General features: G+C 41.1%; 3 protein-coding genes across 6 annotated transcripts; all 3 read left to right on the top strand.

Annotated features, from left to right (window-relative positions):
• Window positions 1–151: 151 nt before the first annotated feature.
• Window positions 152–4,543, top strand: LOC139583412 (COP9 signalosome complex subunit 5). Its single transcript, XM_071414473.1, has 8 exons — window positions 152–485; window positions 742–976; window positions 1,172–1,300; window positions 1,748–1,813; window positions 2,173–2,258; window positions 2,450–2,561; window positions 3,436–3,584; window positions 4,283–4,543. Exons 1-8 carry the CDS (start codon window positions 349–351, stop codon window positions 4,371–4,373), a joined length of 1,005 nt encoding a protein of 334 aa, XP_071270574.1. The 5' UTR covers window positions 152–348; the 3' UTR covers window positions 4,374–4,543.
• Window positions 4,544–7,569: 3,026 nt separating this feature from the next.
• LOC139583413 (protein phosphatase 1 regulatory subunit 42-like) lies at window positions 7,570–20,281 on the top strand. 3 transcript variants are annotated; one of them, XM_071414474.1, is made up of 9 exons: window positions 7,570–7,683; window positions 10,607–10,820; window positions 12,469–12,635; window positions 13,176–13,314; window positions 15,701–15,817; window positions 17,703–17,820; window positions 18,004–18,135; window positions 18,397–18,535; window positions 19,148–20,281. In XM_071414474.1, exons 2-9 carry the CDS (start codon window positions 10,689–10,691, stop codon window positions 19,224–19,226), a joined length of 1,023 nt encoding a protein of 340 aa, XP_071270575.1. In that variant the 5' UTR covers window positions 7,570–7,683; window positions 10,607–10,688; the 3' UTR covers window positions 19,227–20,281. The 3 variants fall into 3 exon arrangements, with proteins under 3 accessions (XP_071270575.1, XP_071270576.1, XP_071270577.1); XM_071414475.1 differs by having other exon boundaries at window positions 18,400–18,535; XM_071414476.1 differs by lacking the exon at window positions 7,570–7,683 and having other exon boundaries at window positions 10,712–10,820; window positions 12,442–12,635.
• Window positions 20,282–21,271: 990 nt separating this feature from the next.
• LOC139583414 (transcription factor 24-like) lies at window positions 21,272–24,210 on the top strand. 2 transcript variants are annotated; one of them, XM_071414479.1, is made up of 3 exons: window positions 21,272–21,595; window positions 22,399–22,916; window positions 23,499–24,210. In XM_071414479.1, exons 2-3 carry the CDS (start codon window positions 22,479–22,481, stop codon window positions 23,604–23,606), a joined length of 546 nt encoding a protein of 181 aa, XP_071270580.1. In that variant the 5' UTR covers window positions 21,272–21,595; window positions 22,399–22,478; the 3' UTR covers window positions 23,607–24,210. The 2 variants fall into 2 exon arrangements, with proteins under 2 accessions (XP_071270580.1, XP_071270579.1); XM_071414478.1 differs by having other exon boundaries at window positions 22,462–22,916.
• Window positions 24,211–25,663: the final 1,453 nt, after the last annotated feature.

The following is a 25,663-nucleotide window of genomic DNA, read 5'->3' on the forward strand; positions in this document are numbered from 1 at the left end:
CTGTTGGTGAATAAAATCATGAGTTTATTTGTTAAATGCCATGCATTTCTGGGTTAATATGATAGTTTTCTATGTAGCTATAGTCATGAACTGAACAAAAATAATACGTTCACCTAATATTTTATATTTTAAAACGTGTATGTCCTCCTTTCCCACAGCATGGTACAGACCAGTGTCATGGCTCCCTGAACAAGTAAAGATGAGCAAGGGATACCGGTTTTTTATTATGTTATAATTAACTAGCTAGAGGTTTTTTTATTCAGCGTTTGATAGCACTCTAGTTCTATCTACCTTTTTTCTCTGGTATTACTTTATATTTGAGAGAGGTAGTGAAACTAGTTTGTCAAAATGGCAGGGAGTAGCATGGCACAGAAAACATGGGAGCTACAAAACAGTATGCAGGAAGTTCAGAGCATAGATGAAATCTATAAATATGACAAAAAACAACAACAAGAAATCCTTGCTGCGAAGCCATGGACAAAGGAGTAAGTATACATTTTTATAGATCGTCAGTTGCTTTTCTTTGCAACTGTTTGCTAGTTCATTGTTGGACTGAGTTAACGTAGCTTGACCAGCTAGCTGCTAGCTAAATTGGCTAGCTAGTTAGCATTTCAACAACGGGAATTCTCCCTACATTGCTAGCTAGCTGCTAATGCTAGCTAGCTAGCTGAACTGGCAGTAACAAATGCATGTCATTATTCCTTATCCATAATTCACACTACTATGATTGCTGTCCCGTAGTCATCAATACTTTAAGTACTGCAAGATCTCTGCTCTGGCGCTGCTGAAAATGGTGATGCACGCCAGGTCCGGGGGCAACCTAGAGGTGATGGGACTGATGCTGGGGAAAGTGGACGGGGAGACCATGAACATCATGGACAGCTTTGCCTTACCAGTGGAGGGCACAGAGACCCGGGTCAACGCGCAGGCTGCGGCTTATGAATACATGGCTGCCTACATTGAGAATGCCAAACAGGTAATATGACTGACTCCTGGAAGGGAGGGACATGTTTCTTGTCCTCAATGTTGCAGAAAAGGATTGATAAAACATATTATATTTTAGTGAGAACTGTTTATCACAAGGGTAACATAGGTTCAACATAGTGTCCATTATCTCTTAATGGACACTCTCTTCATTGACTTGATGCTGATGCCATTTGTGAACTGTCAGGTTGGTCGGCTGGAGAACGCCATTGGCTGGTACCACAGTCATCCAGGCTACGGCTGCTGGTTGTCAGGTATCGATGTCAGCACTCAGATGCTCAACCAGCAGTTTCAAGAGCCCTTTGTGGCAGTGGTGGTGAGTACAGTGAAAGATCAACCTTAGCCCATAGTTCAATAGCTCAATACCTGCAAAATACCCATGTTTGAATTTCCATTTCCTTTCCTAAATACAGTACTTTGGTTTTCTTTTTGAATTTGCGGGTACAAAGTCATGCATGAGTAACTGAGAGGGGTGCAATCAGGTTTAGGCATTCCTTTAGTGGTTGTTGATGTATGGTAGTCGTTCACCAAGAGGCACGGGCAAATATTTGGCTTTTGTAACTGTAGATGCTATTTGCACTTGATTGGATTCGCAGTGCTCCAGTCCCAAGGGCATAGGGTAATTAAGTGTGTACTTTGAATACACTGGCAGCAGTAGTTAAGAAAAAAACTTCACACCTGGTGGCCGGCTTGGGGTGATCTCTAGAGACTGTCTGACCTCAGAATGCATTTTCCTGTTCTACTGTATCTGTTTCCCTCCCAGATTGACCCCACTCGCACCATATCTGCAGGGAAAGTCAATCTTGGCGCCTTCAGAACATATCCCAAAGTAAGGAGTAAAATGTGTTTATTGCAATTATTTCAGTCTTTATCTGTATTACATTAGACAAGTTGGGTACAAAATTACTGCAAAAAATATTCCACTCATAAATACATAATATATCATTTTTGTACAGTATTTATTACCCATACAACATGGAACACTTATTTTTAAGATTTTCTTGTATCTTGTATCAAATAATATTATGATTAATTGTCAATCTTGTGTTAATTGTCTCCATTCCTTAATTGGCTAATTCCTTAATGGATAGCTGAGTGTCTATCAAATGGGGCTAATATTTTAAGACCACATTTCCTCTCTCTAAATATCAATTTATCAATGAGTCTAATAATTGTCTGTGTTTTCAGGGTTACAAACCTCCTGATGAAGGACCCTCTGAGTATCAGACCATTCCCCTGAACAAGATTGAAGACTTCGGTGTGCACTGCAAACAGTGAGTCCTGTTGGACATTTAACTGGCAGAATGTTTAGGCACACAAATTATCTTAAGCATCATCTTGCAAATTGTCTATGTATAACCATGACAAATTACTTCAAATAAAAACGTGTTTAGGTTGATGTAGCCTATAACAAATAAAAAGGTAATATATTCTTCATTTAATTGACATTGTGTAATTTGTTTAGGTATTATGCCCTGGAGGTGACTTATTTCAAGTCTTCCCTCGACCGGAAATTACTGGAGCTCCTCTGGAATAAATACTGGGTCAACACTCTGAGCTCTTCAAGTCTTCTGACGGTAAGTGTTTGGAATATAACTCTATATCAAGCAATGTTCAAGAACACTTTACAATGAGATATCTAACAATTCAATGCAGAATCAAGGGTCAGTTGAAGTAGAGGTCTTGCATATGAATAAAAATCCCTCTGTTTATTTAGATTGTTATTAATAGCCATTTTATGTTTTTTTTAAAGTCTGTAAACAGATTTACAAACATGGGTTAATTAATATGACTGAGGCCACCACGTTAACCTGCAAACAAATAATCCATGCGTTGGAGATGTGACACAGATGTCGCTGTGGTTCACTATGGATCATCTCCCTTATTGCCAGTACATTCTAGAGATTGAAAGCCCCAGTGAATTCCCATTGTGGATGCCGCCGCTCTGGCTAAACAGTCTAAAGGCAACAGACTATCCAAACAGTGCACTCTGGGCATTCTGGATTAAGATGGATTGACTAGTTGTCAGGAATTGGCTGCTCCATTGGCGAAGGGCTTTGTCAGTGACTACACTGTTACCACAGTCTGGGCCCCTGTCATTGTCTCCTAATTACCTGCTCCGTGGAAAACACGGCCTCACCTTAGGCAAACCTTTTCACGAACCCTTTTCACTGCGACTTGGCAAGCCATTTAAGCCTTTATCAAGTTCGGCATACTTGTATTGAATGTCTCAGTAGCGGTGAAGAAAATAGGTGCTGGTGAAAATGTGCATGAACATTCTCCCTGGTAAAGGTGTGTGTGTGGAAAGAAAGAAAGCCCACACACGGACCAGTATATAGGCTACTGCTTCCACGCACTTTGATTAACCTAATTGTATACTTTCGTCTGATCATGCTACATGACAATATAACATAGGTACATAATCCAATGTGTGTGACCTTGTGTCCGCAGAACTCAGAATACACCACAGGCCAGGTGTTTGACCTGTCTGAGAAGCTGGAGCAGTCGGAGGCTCAGCTGGGAAGAGGAAGCTTCATGCTGGGTCTGGACACACACGACAGGAAGTCTGAGGACAAACTGGCCAAAGCTACACGAGACAGGTAAGGCAACACAGTTTAGATCATGTTTATTAGGCATTTTGGCTAACTTATTGATTTGGCATTCAGTACCAGACCTCGGGTTATTTAGTGATTGATTCATAGCGTGATTCTCTAATATTTTCATGGTCAATAGTTTGTTGACATAGAAGCATACATCACCGTATGTTTTGTTTAGGCGGAGGTATTGACTGACTGACTGGATTGTTGATAATTCGTCATTTACTGTTTGATGATTGCTGATATTATTGAAAACTGTAAACCAATTTGAGATGCTGTTAAACTCCACAGTAGTGAAATAAACAGCTGACAAAGTGAAATCAATTGTCATTAATCTATCTTATGTTATTGTCTGATGAATGCCATCAATGGAAAATCTAAATCTCTGTGGTGTGCTTAGGCCTTTAAATTATCCAATATCCCTATTATTACGATATGTTTTGTAACCATTTTGATCACACATTATTTGTGTGTAGATGTGATAAGAATGATTAGTTACTTTTTTAGCTGATGGCATGTCCTACCTAACTAATCAGTGGCTGCTTATTTATACAATAGCTGGGATTTCTTGAGTTTCTCCCGTGAATGCAACACCTGTCTGTTTATTAATCTGACCGGTCTGTTGATTGATTAGGCATCTTTGTCACCTCTTCATGTCCAGAGCAAAACTTCACTTTCCTTTTTTCCCCTGGCTATTCTAGCTGCAAGACGACCATTGAGGCGATCCATGGTCTGATGTCTCAAGTCATCAAGGATAAGCTCTTCAATCAAATCAACACGTCTGCCAACTAAGCCCAAAACGGGCCCAAGTCGAGTTCACCCCTCGTGTGTGTATTACTGTGTATGTTTAGCATTTAGATTCTTGTTAGCAGAATGATCTGTCACTTATTATCTGAAGAAAGTTAGTGAATGATTGATCTCAACTTATGTGTGTACGTAAATAAATAGTGGCGTTTAAAGTCTATCTACGTTCGAGATTTATTTCCTTGACTAAAGTTTTCAGTGAAGTATTCCTGAGGTTGATGAACCATATTGTTTTAACTGAAATTGCTTTTCATTAAGCGTACACTAAATAATGTAGATTTCTTATTTTTGAATGCTTGCAGACATTTGAACGGTATGCTCCATTGGGTTCAGCATGACACAGTGCTGTTGCATTGTCATGTCCCATGGCTGTTTGGCATTGGCTGGAGTAGAGTACAACCTAACACTTTAACAAAGACCATGGTTATATATTTCTCCATTACAAAATCTACAACCAGTTAGCCAGTCATTTCAACTCTGGCCAATCATAGCATTATATAATGTAACAACAAACTCAAGCCGCTGTATCGGCTCAAACGTAAACACTGGCTGGCATGGTCGAGATATCTCCGCGGAGTGGCTCTCGGTGCAGGTTGTCTCAATGGTACACAGTCCTTCAGGGTGACGGAGTCGTCAAGCTGCGCCGCCGCACAGAAACAGGAGCCGTGCACACGAGTCTATTCACGCAACCCGTCTGCTCTTCATCGAAGCAGACACTCAGTCTGCCTTTCCTTACACATAGCAGCCCTGGCACAGTTTCATGTAATAATACTTTTTTTCTTGTAGTATTGTACTGGTGGAATGTATATTTTTGATGCATTGCAGAGGCACGGAACCATATTTGGGGCACATTGAATGGGTCTGCATTTTGTCATGTACATGGGCTTCGGCACCAATTCTTGTAATGATTTTCTTTTTACATTATTATAGTAGGTGAGGTGTGTATCCTAATGTGGTGTTTCAGAAAGAGGACACTTATTGAATAGTGTTTAATGCAATTTGTGAATTTTGGAATTAACAAGTGAACAATTGGCTTTCCCCTCACATGGTCCATTGAATCCACTGTAGCTAGTGGTTTTGCCAAACCTTTAAGTGTATTACAGTACTGTTACTGTAAGAGCTAAATACTGTTATGGCTAGATGCTCTACGAGTATATGGAATGTGCTTTCTTAGTAATGGTTTTACCTAATGCAAGGTTTGTAAAATGATCATTTAAATATAAGACCAGTGTTCCGTACTGAACGCATTGGACTTAGGCCTGCATGTAAATCTTATAATCAACACCAGATGAACATTTCTATGCAACAGTGGAAACTAGTAAATGTGAATTCCAATGAAAGCCAAGCATTCAATACTATTGCAATGTAAGTTACATTTATTTTCATTAAGCATACATTAAATATGCTTCCTATTATCCAAATCGTCCATGAAACAGTGAAATTCCACCTAATTTGGTGAATTAATTGAAAATTAATTGGAATAATAAACAGGGGTGATGTAATCCTGTTTTAAAAAACTAACTGTAGGTCTGAGAACAGAGGATTGATAAGGCTAAAGATGAATAGATATTTATCACTAGGCCCTTATAGGCCCTGTTTACTTTGGATCTCAGAACACGATCAACAAGCATGGTGTAGTGAAGGGGGTTGGACTTCACTGGTTGCCCTAAAGGGGAGCTATGTTTGGGGGGGAAATAAGGGCCCATAGCTCTACATTTCCTCCCTGCCAAGTGCTCTGCATGCATAAGTGGAGGCAAGTCATTCAGTCGCAGGAAGCCCGGGCCCTGACATTATATAACAATGCACGGGTCACTGCTGAAACTTACTGAGCCAATCGCACTGTGACCCCGGCCTGCTTGGCGCGTTATACGCATTATTACTGGGAGCAATGTGATCTTGGCTGGGGAGAAGTGGGACAGCATTCAGCCCAGAAAGTTGGAGAAACTGATAAACATGGTGTTGGGTTACCTGATGTACAAGTCTGCAGGCAATAGAGACCTGACCTCAGGGGTAGCTGCAAGATCGTTACTAAATTCACTCTGTTTTACTGTTTATGTGTGTATGTCTGTCTGCCTTTCTGTCTGTTTGACATCTTCCACACTCTTTGATCTTTATTTAACCTTTGACGTCATATAATCCTGGATCATGGACATAAAATGTTTTACATTTCACCACTGAAAAGGCAAAACAGTTTTTATTTCAGAGGTCAATACCACACAAGTAGCTGATCATTAGAAAGGTACATAAAATACTACATGATTTATGGTGTTTGAATGGAATTGTTTTCTGGCTATTTCTGAAGAAAGGAAAAGTGCTGAATGGAATTTAGCTTGTTTGATTCTGGCTTTCTCTATATTTATCCAATATTTATTTTTATATACTCAGCCAGAAAAGTATGGCCCAAAGGTAATTAAGTGTGAAATGCAATCCAATTCACAAATATTTTGGATGCATATATAACAATTTGGAAGATCTAGATACAAATGGCAAAAAACTGTGGTTCACAGAGAAATGAACAATCTAAAGGAAATGTTTTGTTTTCTTACCTGAATGCTGACTGCAGCAATAATGTAATGCACTGCACAGCCAATTAATTTCTGCCAAAACCATGTAATTCATCTACCACTTCCTTTGTGAATTCCTATGTTTGTTCTAGATCCAGTTACGTTTGGGTTCATTTTTAACTGAAATGTACTATAAAAAAAAAAGGAAATTAATTTATATCCTCAAGTTTTGGGGCATGGTAATTTTTTTTCACATTAATAACGGCCTGTGTTTTGGTCATTTTTCACATAACTGTCATAATCGGGGGAAAAAAGTTTTTGTAGTTAAATATAACAGAGCGTTGACAAGAATTACATGCGTGTATACAGGCAACCATTGTAAGTAATTAGTAATGAGCAGAATAGCATTCTATCTTTCTGACTGCTACTGCACATGGTGCACAATTTGATTACAAACTGTGTCAATGGTTTACACAAGTGTCAAACAGCTCATGCTCGAAAAACTCAAATAAATCCGTGGTTGTTAATTAGCGTACTAGTAAGCAATCTGTTACTATTCCAATATAGTAGAGAAAGGAAAGTAACAGTATCTGCATAAAATATATTTTTATTGCATAGAAAAGTATGCAGATGAGCTGCGCAGTCTGCACGCTCATCTGTGTTATTCCCATGGCAACCATTCCCAACAAGGATATCCACACACGAGTGTAAACTTTCACCTCATCTCACCCCGCATCTTTAGCATTAGTCTCTTTTATCATCAAATTACAAGGACACGTGCATATACTACAGTGGTAGGTAGATTTGTATGTATTTTGAAAGACTATTTTTTGGCTGGCTAGCGCTGACAGCTTTGTTGAAAGGCTAAAGTTAGTTGCCTTGCTAGTTTGTTGTTTATGTCTACCGTTATCTACAGTACTAGTAACAGTAGTAGTAATAGTTAGCTAGTTAGCTAACGTTAGTTGCTACAGAGCATTTATGTATGCGACTTTGTGTTTATCTTGTAAGTTAACTGCTGCTTGTGCCAGTTGTTTTGAACGTGATTAACTGCTGTCCGTCCAGTCCCGAGGGCTTCACTGACCTTGCAGCTGCACAGTGGAGATCTCATCTCAATCGATCAGGGATCAAGTTTAGAAAAGACTTGCTGTCACATTCAGATCTGTGTGTGTGTTTATTTCTCTCTCAACATAAGTGTGTGCATACCACTGGAACTAAGGCATGTGTGCATACCACTGGAACTGAGACATGTGTGCATACCACTGGAACTGAGGCATGTGTGCATACCACTGAAACTGAGGCATGTGTTCATACCACTGGAACTGAGACGTGTTCATACCACTGGAACTGAGGCATGTGTGCATACCACTGGAACTGAGGCATGTGTTCATACCACTGGAACTGAGACATGTGTTCATACCACTGGAACTGAGGCATGTGTGCATACCACTGGAACTGAGGCATGTGTTCATGCCACTGGAACTGAGGCAGAGAGGAAAAGGAATAAAGTCTTGTTTAGATGGCCTGCTTGAGGAATAGATGGCCTGCTTGAGGAATAGATGGTCTGAGGAATAGATGGCCTGCTTGGGGAATAGATGAACACTTTGAGGAATAGATGGCCTGCTTGGGGAATAGATGGCCTGCTTGAGGAATAGATGGCCTGCTTGAGGAATAGATGGCCTGCTTGAGGAATAGATGGCCTGCTTGAGGAATAGATGGCCTGCTTGAGGAATAGATGGCCTGCTTGAGGAATAGATGGCCTGCTTGGGGAATAGAAGGCCTGCTTGGGTAATAGATGGCCTGCTTGAGGAATAGATGGCCTCCTTGTGGAATAGATGGCCTGCTTGAGGAATAGATGGACCTAATTGCCACAAATTGAGTGCCCATCCCACCTTTGCACCTCTCATCCTTCATTTCTGGTGTAAAGCCAGTTGTGAGAATAAAAATGACCAGCTAATGCTTTTAGCAGCAGTTACCGGTGCTGACTTTGACAAATGCTATCAGCTTCCTTTTATACACATTCAGTTTCATTTAGGCATAGCTATATTCCACTTTACTTCAATGAGCACCTAATATCACAAATATTTCATTGAGGAAATATACACTGCTCAAAAAAATAAAGGGAACACTAAAATAACACATCCTAGATCTGAATGAATGAAATATTCTTATTAAATACTTTTTTCTTTACATAGTTGAATGTACTGACAACAAAATCACACAAATTATCAATGGAAATCAAATTGATCAACCCATGGAGGTCTGGATTTGAGGTCACACTCAAAATTAAAGTGGAAAACCACACTACAGGCTGATCCAACTTTGATGTAATGTCCTTAAAACAAGTCAAAATGAGGCTCAGTAGTGTGTGTGGCCTCCCTACAATGCCTGGGCATGCTCCTGATGAGGTGGCGGATGGTCTCCTGAGGGATCTCCTCCCAGACCTGGACTAAAGCATCCGCCAATTCCTGGACAGTCTGTGGTGGATGGAGTGAGACATGATGTCCCAGATGTGCTCAATTGGATTCAGGTCTGGGGAATGGGTGGGCCAGTCCATAGCATCAATGCCTTCCTCTTGCAGGAACTGCTGACACTCCAGCCACATGAGGTCTAGCATTGTCTTGCATTAGGAGGAACCCAGGGCCAACCGCACCAGCATATGGTCTCACAAGGGGTCTGAGGATCTCATCTCGGTACCTAATGGCAGTCAGGCTACCTCTGGCGAGTACATGGAGGGCTGTGCGGCCCCCCAAAGAAATGCCACCCCACACCATGACTGACCCACCGCCAAACCGGTCATGCTGGAGGATGTTGCAGGCAGCAGAACGTTCTCCACGGCGTCTCCAGACTCTGTCACGTCTGTCACATGTGCTCAGTGTGAACCTGCTTTCATCTGTGAAGAGCACAGGGCGCCAGTGGCAAATTTGCCACTCTTGGTGTTCTCTGGCAAATGCCCAACGTCCTGCACGGTGTTGGGCTGTAAGCACAACCCCCACCTGTGGACGTCGGGCCCTCATACCACCCTCATGGAGTCTGTTTCTGACCGTTTGAGCAGACACATGCACATTTGTGGCCTGCTGGAGGTCATTTTGCAGGGCTCTGGCAGTGCTCCTCCTGCTCCTCCTTGCACAAAGGCGGAGGTAGCGGTCCTGCTGCTGGGTTGTTGCCCTCCTACGGCCTCCTCCACGTCTCCTGATGTACTGGCCTGTCTCCTGGTAGCGCCTCCATGCTCTGGACACTACGCTGACAGACACAGCAAACCTTCTTGCCACAGCTCGCATTGATGTGCCATCCTGGATGAGCTGCACTACCTGAGCCACTTGTGTGGGTTGTAGACCCCGTCTCATGCTACCACTAGAGTGAAAGCACCGGCAGCATTCAAAAGTGACCAAAACATCAGCCAGGAAGCATAGGAACTGAGAAGTGGTCTGTGGTCACCACCTGCAGAACCACTCCTTTATTGGGGGTGTCTTGCTAATTGCCTATAATTTCCACCTGTTGTCTATTCCATTTGCACAACAGCATGTGAAATTTATTGTCAATCAGTGTTGCTTCCTAAGTGGACAGTTTGATTTCACAGAAGTGTGATTGACTTGGAGTTACATTGTGTTGTTTAAGTGTTCCCTTTATTTTTTTGAGCAGTGTATATTTTTGAAAAGGACAGACATTTTCCGTGGCATAACTCCAATGACAGCTAGTTCATGTGTTTCCCTTGTTCAGATGTTTCTGGTGGTTGTTCTGTGAGCGCTTGACTGAAGCTGGAAAGGATTCCACTCTGAAGCAGTGTCTGTGACGAGCCATCATGGTCCGCCTCACCATGGATCTGATTGCCAAATCCAGCAACCATTTCAAAAACAAGAGAAGTTACTCCCTCCCAACGTACCTCAAGAAACTCACTCACCTGAACTTCTCCAACAGGAACATAGAGGACATTGTAAGTACTATATCACAAGACATACTACAGTTACCCAAATTAATATAGGCTAGCTATGTTTTGTTTCTGTGCTTCTCTCTTTTAGCTTCTAATGGTAGGGATTAGGAATGCACCGATATGACATTTTTGGCCGATACCGATATCCAATATTTTCCTTGAGGCCTTTTAAGCAATCTAGTACAGTTAAATAGTTGAAACACACACACACACACACACACACACACACACACACACACACACACACACACACACACACACACTGACCAAAAAGTTATTTTGTTGGAATTTACGTATGTCCCATTACCAGTAAAACATAATCAAGACCTATTTCTTTCACTTACTTGCTGTGCTGTTTCGTTGTTCATTTGTTCAGTCGTTTCATTCTCAACCAGAATTTCATCATACATGTCAAGCAGTGAAGTTTCAGCTCTGTACGTGGCCTCTCTTCCTCGGTGCGCACTGTCACTGTGTCTGTTTCCATCTTGTCCAGCTGTGTCTGTAACATTTCACGTAAACCATGTTTCGTGTCTGCATCGAAGTAGCGGTCCTTGTACCTAGCATTGAGCATGGTGGCGACACGGTAAAGAGGCTCAGAGAGAATGCCACCAAATCGCTTGTTCACAGCCTCGAGTACTTTTGTAAAGTTAGCCCCACGGTCTGTTTGCAGTTTTGTTGAGCAGGCGTTTCAGTGTCATGACAAAGGGTTAGCTTATTTCTCGACTCAGTTGTTCAAATGGCGCTAGGAGTGTGTTCATGTTTCCAAGTTTTAAACATGTTCTCAAATGCCATTGAAATGGCAGCAGCGGAATGAGAACCAGCACATTCTTGAGCATGCAATACGGCTCTCCTCAGTACGAAATCCTCGTTCACCCACTGTGCTGTCTGACTCAGCATGCTCATGGGGCTGCCATCGCTGATCCAAATGTCAGTCGTGAAGCTAATAGCAGTGACGCCCATAGCAAGTAGCTCATAGATGTGCGTTTCAACAATGCTGTGTAACTCTGGTAGGGCAACATCTGAAAAATAGCGCCTACTTGGTATTGTGTACCGGGGCTCAGAAGTGCTCGACCAGTCAGCGAAAGCCAACATCATCCACGACAGAGAACGGTTGATTGTCAAGGGCAATGAATTCCGTTATGTTGGCGTTAATGGATTTCATCTTTGTGTTGTCTCACTGAAATGTTCTTAGTCTTTCAAATGACTGCTCAACTTGAACTTGTTTAGTTGTTGGAAGTGTTCGCTTAGTATTTTTCTGCTTTTGTTCTGTGTAGCGCTGTGTATTTCTTGTGGTGTCATTACGTCATCTAGAGGAAAAAGAAACGCACACCTATTTAGGCGAGGTGCTGGCTAGTGGAGTGGAACACTTGAAAATAATGGAGAGCCGCACACTCTAAGAGCTCAGATGCAAAAATTGAATGTCCAACGTTTCGACAGGCAAGCTGTCTTCATCAGGGTTTATTTTCAAGTCATTACGTCATCTACCTATGTTATATGGGTATGCACGTCAGCTTTGACATCGGTTTTGCACATCAGCGTTAAACTAGACATCGGGCCGATGTTGGCATTTTTAGCTAATATCGGCCGTTTACGATATGCTTACCGATATATCGTGCGTCCCTAGTAGGGATATCTTCTTTGTTTGTTGCAGGACGATCTCTCCATGTGCAGAAACCTCACAGTCCTCTACCTGTACGACAATCAGATCAGCCAGATCTGTAACCTGGGTTTTGCCTCCAACCTCACTCACCTATACATGCAGAACAACAACATCACTCATATAGATAACCTCTCCAGCCTGCAGAAGCTTTCCAAACTGTGAGTAGGAGCTTGTCCAGTTTAAATGGATATTTAGAGATGTTGGCAATGATTGGCCCGTTATCTACTTCCCTGGCGATAGATGAACTCGATGATACCATTTTCATGTCTCTACGTGCAGTTTGAAGGAAGTTGCTAACTGGCGTTAGCACAATTTCTAACTAGTGTTAGCGCAATGACTGGAAGTCTATGGCAACAGCTAACATGCTAGCTGTTCCTGTAGACTTCCAGTCACTGCGCTAACGCTACTTAGCATTGGCTCGTGAAAATAACTCTAAATTCCTTCATACTGGACGAAAAGGTAAAATCCAGAAGTTCATCTATATCTGGGAAAGTAGATAAAGTGCTTAATTGACTAAATCCCAAAGTATCCCTTTAAATGTATGATGTCTGTGGTAAAACTTTGGAGATATATTCAACTGTCTATGACTGTCTGTGTGCATGTGTCCATGTTTCTCCATTCGCCCGTGTTTTTGTCTTGGCGTGCATGAGTGTATATCTCTTACGTTTGTGTGTGTGTCTCTCTCTGTGCCATATCAGGTACCTGGGGGGAAACAGCATCACGGTGGTGGAGGGGTTAGAGGAGCTGGGGGAGCTGAAGGAGCTCCACATGGAGGGCCAGAGACTCCCCAGTGGAGAGAAGCTGCTCTTTGACCCCAGGACTCTCCTCTCCCTCGCTGTAAGACACACTAAAACTTACTGTATGTTTCCCAGTCTAAACAGTGTGCGCATATATTCTAAATACATTTTGTGACAGTTATGTTAGTTTTTGTGTTCGGCAGCATTTGGCAGGGTTTTTTCGGCTATTCGAGCACACAACATTTTTTCTTGAGGCAAGCCAACGTTCGGTAGCCGAAGTCTACGTCCCTTCGTTGGTGATTGGGCAACAGTAGGGATTCTTCAATGACGTGTTTGTTGTCATTCAACGAGAGATTACTAGTTTTCATGCACACTTTTTCACTTGAGAAATACTGCACCGAACATCTTAGATGAAAAATTGCGCGACTAAGACAGACTCCTTGATTTATCTTAGATCCATTCTGACTATTTTGAGGAAGTGTAGCTGTATGTTGTTGCTAAGCCATCTCAAAAGGCACAAAAAGTAATATTGGCACTTTTTTCTTGTTTTTCAAGCAAATTTATTTTTAAGGGAGTATGCGAGGCACAGACGTTTGCTTCGCCTATTTATTTATTTATTTTATTTCACCTTTATTTAACCAGGTAGGCTAGTTGAGAACAAGTTACCATTTGCAACTGCGACCTGGCCAAGATAAAGCATAGCAATTCGACACATACAATAACACAGAGTTACACATGGAATAAACAAAACATACAGTCAATAATACAGTAGAACAAAAGAAAACAAAAAGTCTATATACAATGAGTGCAAATTAGGTAAGTTAAGGCAATTAACAGGCCATGGTGGCGAAGTAATTACAATATAGCAATTAAACACTGGAATGGTAGATGTGCAGAAGATGAATGTGCAAGTAGAGATACTGGGGTGCAAAGGAGCAAGATAAATAAATAAATACAGTAGGGGATGAGGTAGGTAGATAGATGGGCTGTTTACAGATGGACTATGTACAGGTGCAGTGATCTGTGAGCTGCTCTGACAGCTGGTGCTTAAAGCTAGTTAGGAAGATATGAGTCTCCAGCTTCAGAGATTTTTGCAGTTCGTTCCAGTCATTGGCAGCAAAGAACTGGAAGGAAAGACGACCAAAGGAGGAATTAGCTTTGGGGGTGACCAGTGAGATATACCTGCTGAAGCGCGTGCTACGAGTGGGTGCTGCTATGGTGACCAGTGAGCTGAGATAAGGCGGGGCTTTGCCTAGCAGAGACTTGTAGATAACCTGTAGCCAGTGGGTTTGGCGACTAGTATGAAGTGAAGGCCAACCAACGAGAGCGTACAGGTCGCAATGGTGGGTAGTGTATGGGGCTTTGGTGACAAAACGGATGGCACTGTGATAGGCTGCATCCAGTTTGTTGAGTAGAGTGTTGGAGGCTATTTTATAGATGACATCACCGAAGTCGAGGATCGGTAGGATGGTCAGTTTTACGAGGGTATGTTTGGCAGCATGAGTGAAGGATGCTTTGTTGCGATATAGGAAGCCGATTCTAGATTTAATTTTGGATTGGAGATGCTTAATGTGAGTCTGGAAGGAGAGTTTACAGTCTAACCAGACACCTAGGTATTTGTAGTTGTCCACGTATTCTAAGTCAGAGCCGTCCAGAGTAGTGATGCTGGACGGGCGAGCAGGTGCGGGCAGTGATCGATTGAATAGCATGCATTTAGTTTTACTTGCGTTTAAGAGCAGTTAGAGGCCACGGAAGGAGAGTTGTATGGCATTGAAGCTCGTCTGGAGGTTAGTTAACACAGTGTCCAAAGAGGGGCCAGAAGTATAGTTTGGCTAGGAGCAAGACAAACCTAGTATGCAGACGCCTTAACACACCAACTACATCACCAACCACATCCTATAGTAAAGGAGATTGTTTCAGCTCATTTCACACCACAATTGACAACTGAAATGCAAGTTATGCACCAGGATTCCACCATAGATCTCACGTTGCTCTGTATTGGTAACCTCATCATTTCCACCCTCTTGAGCAATAAGACCATATATGTTCACGACCTGCATTATGTGCTTGTCTGGCAAAGGTCTCTCAGATTTCCATAAGGCCAGTGGTCCCTGTAAAAGCGGTATTGTGCTGGGTTTGATGATGTCAAAGAGAGCTCTGTGGCACTTTCTGGTCTCACAGATCAACCATGGCTGTTTACTCCTTAGACTCTGGTTAAACAAACTGCAAATCTCACATTCTTGTTTATTTTGATAATTAAAGAAATTGCAGTGCAAATGTAAAAGCTCCCGCTTTTTATCAACAGCTCTAGTTAAAGGAACTGAAACTAAGACAAATATCAAATTTCAATAGCAGTATTTAATAGAACCATTATAGAACCAAAGCAATCTGTTGAACCATTTTACAGGCGTACTCAAGGGACAATAATATATACTGGTTGTAAATATTATTAAGTAGTTTTTCAAATGTTTCACTTATCTTTGCAGGAATCTCTAGGTGTCTTGAATATCAATAAGAACAACATAGATGATGTCAGAGATCTCGCCATTCTAAAGAAACTCACACATTTCTTTGCTGCAGACAACCAGCTACAGGACATGCAGGTAAGAACTCCTACGTTTCCTCAAGAAAGCACTGCTACAGATGGAGTTAGCTAATACCAGTCACTACTTACTCTACTCTTACCCTACGTGACAAAAGTGTAAACTGTGAGCGTACCGTGCGATCGAAAAAGAACCCACACCACATCACAGAAGCGATGTGTGCCGGGGTGTATTCAAATCAACACGCGGACTATAAGCAGATCAGGGTAACATGAACATAGCAGCGCTGCTCTCTGTAAGTGATGTGTGAAATGATATGGAGAGCAGGGTGCTAAAGAACCAAATCCTGCAAATCCCGCCAGAGGTTCACAGTCTCTGCAACTCGCACAAGGTTAGAATTATTCAACAAATCAGTGGCCTGGTCCCCTAGGACTGCCCTCGCTGACAGCTTTAAACAAGCGCAAGTTTCTCTCCTTCCTTAGGAGGCTGATTTTCCCTCTTTCTCTGTGAGTACAGCATTTGATACCGCCTCCCCAGCAGCACCACTAAACTTGATGGGAGATTCATTTGAAGCAGAGATATGGTTTCTGTTCGCTGTGTTGACCTTGAAAAACGACCTGCTGTGCGTTCCTGTGACTCCACTTCTGAGGAAAATACTTTTTCTCTCTCTGTGGATCTGAAAGGCTAGATCGTTGAACTCTTTTTAAAAGGATGTCTCTTCATCCATGCTATAATGTCACTTTGGGACACAGCATTGAAGCCCACCGTTAGCGTGGGTAACATTGGCACTCAACACAATGATATTCCACTGAGCAGAGCAACCTTTTGCAGGTAATTGGTGTACATGTGTCAGAGGGAGCTCTCATGTTCTCATATTTAGTGGATATCTCCTTTAATTTATACAACCCCTCTTCCATTATTGATCCTGCAAAGACAGGACCGTGAAGGATCAATCCCGCCTTCAACCCAGTGTGGTCAGAATCAAGAGGAAGCATTATAGATTTTTAAAATATATTATGACAGGCAGTCAGCCAGGGTGACAAATGGGCTGGTATCTACCGAGGCCGTTCACACGGCATGGGGCAGAGAGGACCAGAGAGGACGGACTAATTTAATCGCTGGTCAAATACAGGTTCATAACTGGCCTATCATTAAGTCCAGTGAGAAACCAGGGCCCAGCAGTTTAGCGCCGTGCAGTGCTCGTCCAGTACGGGCTGCTCTAGTCTCCGCACTCCCGCAGGGGATGCAATTTGGCGCTGAGCCGCTACTCGCAAAGGCCCTTGTGAGTGACAGCCCTGACACGATCATTTATCAAAGCCTGGGAGCGCGCCGCGCCGAAGGGGTCCCCTCTGAACTGATTGCAGCGCGGGCTGGAAAAGTGGAAGCGCTTTGGCCGAGACAGGAAGGCAATGAACAATCAGAGGCGCGTCCAGAGAGTATACATATTTCCAGGCTTGGATTAATGTGCCTTTAGATAAACATACATTGCAGGACAGGCAACACGCTAGAGGAGCCGGTGGAAGGCGCCCGCAGGGAAAACTTGTTAGTCACACAACACCATTGTTAAAAAAAAAAAAATTAACTGCTGATGTGTTGTTTACACCTTTTCCCTTGGATTTTTCTCTTGGCAGTGCTACCTTTGAATTATGTATTACATTTTTTAGTTGATAGTAAGATTTTACCACTGGAGAGTGGTTTGTTTGATTACATTAATTATATGACATCTTAATCATTGTCGAAAGTAAGTCCGTAGACGCATTATAAATGGATACTATTGAGTGCTCCATTTTCACTTCATCAAAGGTTAAAGTGCCATTTTGTTTCCCACACTTTGTCATGTAAAGACTGTACAGAGACTCTGCAATATAGTGTCTGACACCTTTACATTTGTAAGTACACTATGTAAAACGTAAGTTTCTCTGTATTTTTCTTGTATTCTATTTAGGACTTAGAGTTGGTGTTCAGCCAATGGCCTCAGCTGCATCGAATGGATTTGAGTGGAAATCCTGTGTGCCACAAACCCAAGTACAGAGACAGGCTGATAACTGTGTGCAAATGCCTGAGTGAGAAAATAGTTGTGTACATCCACCTAATGATCATAGGAATTTTATTATGCATTTCACATTATATGATGTTTCAGTAACTAATGCCTTTTACGTAATTCTCTACAATTACAGAAAATATATCACCTCTATAACACACAGGACGTAATTTAATTGTAGACGATGATAATGTTGTTTTTATAGACGAGCTTGATGAGAAGGAAATTAATGAGTTGTCCAGGCAGTTCCTGATTAACTGGAAAGCGTCGAAAGACGCCAAGAAAAAACTGAAAGATGAAAGAATTATGACCGGCCAGATCACCTATCCCTTTACTGGTAAGATAATGTACTTTTATATATTTTTACATCATTCTGCTAGAGACATATACAAATATCTAAGAAATATTTTAAAAGAGACACTCACTTTGCACTTTAGAAATGTGCATATCCCATGTTACAGCCTCACAAACTTTGCTCCAAGGTCAACAACGCTCTCCCTACTCTGGTCCTGCTGTCTGTATGTCCGAAGTATCCTTAGAACTGTGACAAGGTGTGTGTATGACTTGCTTTGTATGACTGGCTTTGTTTGTGTTGCAGCAGACTTCCACATGGGCCCCCATCCTTCATCCGAATATAACTACGCCAACGTCCTGGGAAAGAGGAATCCTCCGGAGTGTGGGAGACCCAGCAGGAAGGTCCGCTCAGAACACTCACAACTGGACAGCGCAGCAATGAGGTGCCGTAACAATCTATAGTCCTATCACCCAGTGCAGCAGCAACGGTTTTCACATCAAGATATCATCAATGCCTGTCACCAGTACAATCAATACAAAATGTTTTATTTGGTCATGTATTGTTACAGACAGTTTTAATACATCCATATGGGACACAAAAGAAACATTCAGTGTTTTTAGACTTTTCAATATGACAGATTTAGAATACAGTGGCTCTTCCACCCATGTCTGATAATTTATTAATTTCTTCTTTAATTCAGACCAAAATTAGAGGCAAATGTATATTGTATCTCAGTTTGAATAAAACACGTGTATTTAGTTGACGTTTAACTTAACGTTTAACTTAACTGCTTGTTTCCTTCCATTTGTATATACATGCCTGAGGAATGGCCTGTTATTAATTAGTCAAATGCTCTTCTTTCTTTTCATGCAAATAAATCTTCCCTGCTGTCGGCCTGGTGTTGACCATCAGTATCATATGAACAGTTCATTCAGGGCTTTCTCTTTAATAGCCAATTTACATATATTGCTTTCTACTTTTTCATACCACTCAAATATTAAGTATGAAGAGGCTGATAATCACTTACTAGTCAGTTCTCTCTCTGTTCTCCCAGGCCACGGAACGTGAAGATCCCAGTGAGTGCGGGGCTGCTTAGTGATGTGGCCGACAATGCTAAAGTCTGCGGCCTGTGAGACGGACATGCCAGCTCTGCTAACACACATTCACTCTGGTGACCCTCTCACATACACTCTGGTGACCCTCAAACACACAGACACACACATACATACACTCTGGTGACCCTCTCACGCCTGACCCTTACACATAATATATAGCCAGTGCTTGACTTGGGCAGGAGCTCACTGGAGCTGAGTACTAGCACCTAAAATATTCTAATGCTTGAGCTCCTGCACCTCTTATAGTATATTAGTAGATACTAGAAAGTATTGTGGAACTCCTGCAACTAAATATAAACAGTTCAGGAACCCAAAATGAGTACCGGCACCTATTCCAGTCCAAGTCAAGCACTGCACATAACCTCCCACTGCTATCACCACACATCAGGGGTGGACCTGACCCCTGACACACTCAATACGAAAGAGTCTACACTATGGTCTGTCACTGTCAGGGACTGGTGGACTGCAGTAGAGGCACTATGGCACTATGGTCATAATATATGTACTACCTTTGAAGTCTTCTTAAAATATTATGACAGAACAATAGCTGCCCTATAAAAACAGTGTCTGATATTATATCTATGTTTTTTTGGCCTTTGCCTGTTTGATGTTTGTTTTGTGTACCTGAGTTGACTTGATAAGAATTTTACAATACCTGGATTTTAGAGTGTAAGATCTGATGTGTTTATTTATGAAATGACTGAATGCCAAAGAATGGTGTTTGGGTGTGTCCATGCTGGGAAGTCCAACTCACTTCATACAAATGGCTTTATTGGATTTTTACAAATACAATTTTCACTAATTTGGAAGTTATATCCCAGAACTCTGTCAAATAAGTCCACACGTAAATCCAATCTGAGTTTGTGTTTTAAACAAATTAAATAACTTTTTTTTAAATTAATATGAGTATAACTGCTATCTGTGTCCTTGATAGTGTAGTTTGTCTTTTTTTTCCTGCTGTATTAATGACATGTTTTGTGGGACACCTACCGTGCGTAATGATGTCAGATATGCACTTAATTGCCCACCATTGTCATAAAATATTATTGTAGAATAAATGGGGAAGGTTTTAATTGGAACAGGAGCCTTCTTGTTATAATTTTTTTAAACAAAATAGTAATTGCAGAGCATCATATTATTTGACAAAAAAGCGTGATAGCCTAATGTCACTCCTTGCGGTCACTCCCTCATAATGTGGAAATAATACTCGCTGAGAGAGGAGTAAAATTGCTTTGGTTATTGTATTATCCCCTGTCTAAATTCCCCCCCCGAACGTCTGAATGTGTTTTTAAAGACATGTCGGAGTAACCCCTAAAAGATGTGGGGTAATTAGGGAACGAAGCTTACTTAACCCTCTTTGCTTTACCTCATAATTAGTGGCCCGGAGCAATACTGTTACTCCATCCTTACAAAAACATTTTTTATTAAGAACAGTCTGAGGATATGCATGTTATGAATAATTCCATTAATTAATTTGCCGAGATCTCCATTTTCTGACCCTGGAAATCAGAGTGATTAATTTATGAGTCTCGCAAGTATTTCCTCATACATGCCTGTTGATTGCACTGTTTAGAGTTTATTTATTAGCTGTTTAATGGAAATGAGACTATTTTGTGACCTACAACTCAAGGCACCCTGGCAATTAGTCAATTTTGCATATCACCTTAACCCTAGTCATCTTGTCATCATGGTCTGTTGCAACCGTTGGAGTCTGCAACAAGTATTAGCACCAAAATATTAGGGACTGTTTATTTGGGCAGGTATCTGATAGGTATCTGCCTCTTGTAGAATAGTGGGAAGCAATGACAGAGCACTTGGGTAGGAAGGCAGGTAGGCTAAGGCATATAATCAGTTCATGACCCATATGATGTTAATAACACAGATGTCCCCTCTTTATTGATATGACATAAGGCTATGACAAAAAAATACATGGTTTTGGGAGAAGTACCGTCCCCCAAAATGAGTTTTCTATAAAAAAAATGCAGCCTCCGGCGTTGAAAAGAGGTCTCTCCACTCTCCCCTTCGACAGAAACATGTTGCGAAAGGGAAAAGAGCAGTAAGTCTCTCCCATTGGCAGGGAGTCTTAAGGGCTTGTGATTAATTACTCTGGAGTGAAAAAGTTGTCAGCTCTTTGTATATGCAATAAATTAGAGGCTCCTGAGACGTTTACGCACACACTCAGGTGAGCGCTACGTACGTGGACATCCCCACTGCGCACCTTCTTCCACGACCGCGCCTCTTTATAAATATTATCCCGACTTGGAGCGGCACGACTACTTTTCTCCATCTCGTATTGAAGCAGCAGTGGAGTCTGGGGTGCACTATAGATTCTCTTCGCATTGCCTTGATGTCGTTACTCAAGACAAAGCTTTTGGGTAAATTTGAAGGTAAGCTCTCCATATTTTCATCGACGTCATGGCTTGGAATAACTTCAAAGTAATATTATTTTGTTTCAGAGGGTGTTTTGATTTCTTGATAACAGCATCATCATCAAGCAGAGTCGGTTATGTAAACATATTAAGTTACGCGGTGAAAGTAGGCCAATGATGGATCATGCACAATAATTGGTAACGATTTACATTATTCTGCATCACACCAAATAATGATGAAATTGCCTCATATACAGTAATAGTGATATTAATGATATGATTCACATTCTTATGTCAAATGGAACTTGGGAACGCAGCCTGCTTAGGGTAAGCACACGTTGGCCTCAATATGATTATGTTCCCGTTTTATTGCAATAATGAAGGAACAATTAAATGCGATGATACAAATTCATCACAATCAATTTGCAATGTTGTTATGCCATGTTGATAGTGAACATATAGCCTAATGAATGCTTTATATGTGTAATGTAAATTGACCAATAGGCGTAATTGGATACATAATTTGTTTCAATACAAACGTTCCATGATTATTTTTCTAAACTCATGAATATTCAATGGAATGTTTAGCCATACACAAGTTCAAAGTGCACACACATTTCAAGGCAAGGATGAAGATTTTGTATGCCTATTTATTTTCAGCAACCTACGTGGCCTGTTATAGATCTAATGCATTTACGCACACGAATCTACTGGTGAATAGGCCTACATTAACGTTAATTTTTTTTGTAGGCAAATCTAAGGTTTATTCAAAGAAAATTAAATACAGATAACTTGTTTTCTTTCAATCTTGGTGTTTTCAGTTTGTTTAGGAATTACACATCTGGAAATGTACATTCATCAACAAGACATTTGTTACTCGTCAGGTTAATAAGTGCTCCCTATGGTTGGAAGACAGACGATCCGCATGGATAGTGGAAATGGCCCTGTGACAGTTATGGATGAGAGTCCCACATCCAGCCCCAGCTCCAGTCCTGACATGCTGACCACCGACAGTCGGCGTCCGGAGGCCCTGCAGCTCTCCAGGGTGGTCCAGGCCGGTGGGCTCTGTGGCAGAGGACGGCCGGCAGCAACCAACGCAGCGCGGGAGAGGAGTCGAGTGCAGACCCTGAGAAGCGCGTTCCTGGAGCTACAGAGGACTCTGCCGTCGGTGCCACCGGACACCAAACTGTCCAAGCTCGACGTGTTGATTTTGGCCACCACGTACATTGCCCATCTGACTCAGACCTTGCAAGAGGAAGGGATGGATGAGGGAGATAGCACTAGACAAACAGAGGCCTTACGCTCGCTGAAAGGTGATGGTTACCTGCACCCTGTGAAAGTAAGTAGACCCGGCCATTACATTTAGATTTTTAATTGATTTCGAAATGACATTTGAAACTAACCTGACAAAGTGTTTCTGTGTGTAATAATTGTGTTGTGGTGCGAGAATTGTATTTTCAGCTCTATTCGATATACCACATAATGGAATAAAAAATCATGATAATATAAAAATAGTAGGCTAATAATAACAACAACAATAATAATAATTTACATTAAATTAACATTAAAATCGAGCATATAAGATAACTCTGGTCTAAGGCCTAAGTGATGATACCCTAATCATGAACATGAAATGGTCAATCATGCAGGCATAAAATGCATTTATTAATGCACCAGTTTTTATATCACACAGATCTTTAACACGAATAGGCTTCATCGTATGATTAATGATTAATTCAATGATATAGAGCGGAATTGTTATTATTGGTTATTGAAAGCACCAATTTGCTCCATAAATTATGTTAAATTAAATATTTAAAGCAATATCTTACATAATTTCTCATTTCTATTTCCAGGTGCATTGAAATTCGTTAACTGCACTCACTAGAGGATGTGTTCTCTTTTGTTTTTATCTCAACAGAAGTGGCCGATGCGATCCAGGTTATACGTCGGAGCCAGCGGTCAGTTTCTGAACAATTCAAAACAGACAGAAAATCGAGGTGCATCATCGTCAACCTCACAGACATAAATCTATCCTTTGCATAACTTCTCATTCAGACGACCATTAGTTATGAAGATTATTTCAGCAGAATCCACCTATGAGGACTTTTAATGAATAGCAGACCATGGTTCGTCGTCTGACATTATACTTTTTATTTGTCAAACAATTGAAGTATCTGCTTTTGACGTTTCATATCATGTAAAGGGGGCAGTCACGAGACAGTCAACTCTTTTAATTGTAGGAAACACATTGTAAATTAATATATTATGTGATTATGTATATAACATTTGAGAAAGCTTAAATAGTGTTTCTCTATTGTTATTTTGGCCTTGCTCTGCTCTGTTTTCTGCAGTTATGTTGTTAGAGGTATTACCGTGTATACTTTTATTTTATTTTAAATTCCATGTGTTGGGTAATGAGCTTTCGGGCTTGACTTGTTGGCTATGCACTTTCAGTTAAAACATTTGTACTAAATGCATGTGTGAATAACTTAACATCTGTCATGTGAAGTGGTCTGTCAGAATCTCAACAATGGTAGGAGCCTCTTCATCTCCCCTTCTTTCTTACGTGAATGGTTGTAAATGTGTTTGTTGATAATGGCTTGAGAAATAAAAAGAATACATGTCTCCCACTCCGTAGGTTGTAAATACGTTTACTGAGATGTATTAGTTGTAAGTAAATAAACATGTTCTCTCATTGAAGACAAGCTATATCATTTAACAATCAAGAGGGATTCCATTTTATTATTTGCCTAAAAAGGAATTATGAGTAAACATTCTTTGGAAATATGACTTTTTTTTTGCATGCATGTGGCTGACTCAGATAAATATATTACACTGAAAAAAATATAAACGCAACATGTAAAGTGTTGGTCCCATGTTTCATGAGCTGAATTAAAAAATCTCAGAAATGTTCCATACGCACAAAAATCGTGGTGTGGTGTGAACACATTTGTTTACATCCCTGTTAATGAGCATTTCTCCTTTGCCAAATTAATCCATCCACCTGATATGTGTGGCATATCAAGAAGCTGATTAAACAGCATGATCATTACACAGGTGCACCTTGTGCTGAGGACAATAAAAGGCCACTCTAAAATGTACAGTTTTGTCACACAACACAATGCCACAGATGTCTCAAGTTTTGAGGGAGCGTGGAATGTCCACCAGAGTTGTTGCCAAAGAACTGAATGTTAATTTCTCTGCCATAAACTGCCGCCAACATCGTTTTCGAGAATTTGTCAGTACGTCCAACCGGCCTCACAACCGCAGACCACGTGTAATCACGCCAGCCCGAGACCTCCACATCCGGCTTCTTCACCTGCGGGATCGTCCCAAGTAGATAAGCCTGGCTGCCAAGTGGGTGGGCCTATGCCCTCCAAGGCCCACCCATGGCTGCTCCCCTGCCTAGTCATGTGAAATTCATAGATTAAGGCCAAATGAACTTATTTCAATTGACTTTGAAACTGTTGCAATTTGCATTTATATTTTTGTTCAGTGTAGTTAATATACTTTACATAATAGTTATGTCTTAGAATGCTTCTTGATAATCATGCTTTGGTGGTTTTTATTAGACCTGTTATGTATTTTACACAAATGCACAATTTTGCAACCAAAACACACTCCTCATAAAACATTATTTTCACGTCATGACCATAGTTATGCAAGGCACATACATGGAATGTATCTTTATAGGCCCTAAGCCTATTCATAATACAAAAGAGTATTAGTGTGTTTTATAGTGTGACTATAGGCCACTTTTGAGATAATTCAGGCATTATGAAGTTGAAATCGAATTGACCGAGATCAATTTAGAAAGTCCACTTTTATGTCTTCAGACACGTTACATTGCTGAAATGTGCAAATTGGAGACTTAGCCTAATAATCCAAAAGAATAAAAAAAAAAAAACTGTCTCTCATGATGAAACTGTGTAGTCAGAGAGGAAGAGGCTAAGTGATGGGTTTTACTCTACCCAAATCTGTTCACGAATTGAGGAATTTCTGTGTGGATGTCAATGAGCGTCAAAATTAGTCAACAAAACATTTAATTGGTAATTTGCTACGTGATAATTATTTGATCGAATA

The sequence above is a fragment of the Salvelinus alpinus genome, chromosome 8 (genome assembly GCF_045679555.1).
Source record: "Salvelinus alpinus chromosome 8, SLU_Salpinus.1, whole genome shotgun sequence".
In the NCBI taxonomy this organism is placed as follows: Eukaryota; Metazoa; Chordata; class Actinopteri; order Salmoniformes; family Salmonidae; genus Salvelinus; species Salvelinus alpinus.

Bases quoted from the DNA above. Each gene is read 5' to 3' on its own strand.
- LOC139583413 (XM_071414474.1), top strand. From the start codon at position 10,689: ATGGTCCGCCTCACCATGGATCTGATTGCCAAATCCAGCAACCATTTC. The intron at 10,821-12,468 runs GTAAGTACTATA...TGTTTGTTGCAG, and splicing joins ACAGGAACATAGAGGACATT to GACGATCTCTCCATGTGCAG. The intron at 18,136-18,396 runs GTAAGATAATGT...TTTGTGTTGCAG, and splicing joins GATCACCTATCCCTTTACTG to CAGACTTCCACATGGGCCCC.
- LOC139583412 (XM_071414473.1), top strand. From the start codon at position 349: ATGGCAGGGAGTAGCATGGCACAGAAAACATGGGAGCTACAAAACAGT. The intron at 1,301-1,747 runs GTGAGTACAGTG...TTTCCCTCCCAG, and splicing joins AGCCCTTTGTGGCAGTGGTG to ATTGACCCCACTCGCACCAT. The intron at 2,259-2,449 runs GTGAGTCCTGTT...TAATTTGTTTAG, and splicing joins TTCGGTGTGCACTGCAAACA to GTATTATGCCCTGGAGGTGA.
- LOC139583414 (XM_071414479.1), top strand. From the start codon at position 22,479: ATGGTTGGAAGACAGACGATCCGCATGGATAGTGGAAATGGCCCTGTG. The intron at 22,917-23,498 runs GTAAGTAGACCC...TTATCTCAACAG, and splicing joins GTTACCTGCACCCTGTGAAA to AAGTGGCCGATGCGATCCAG.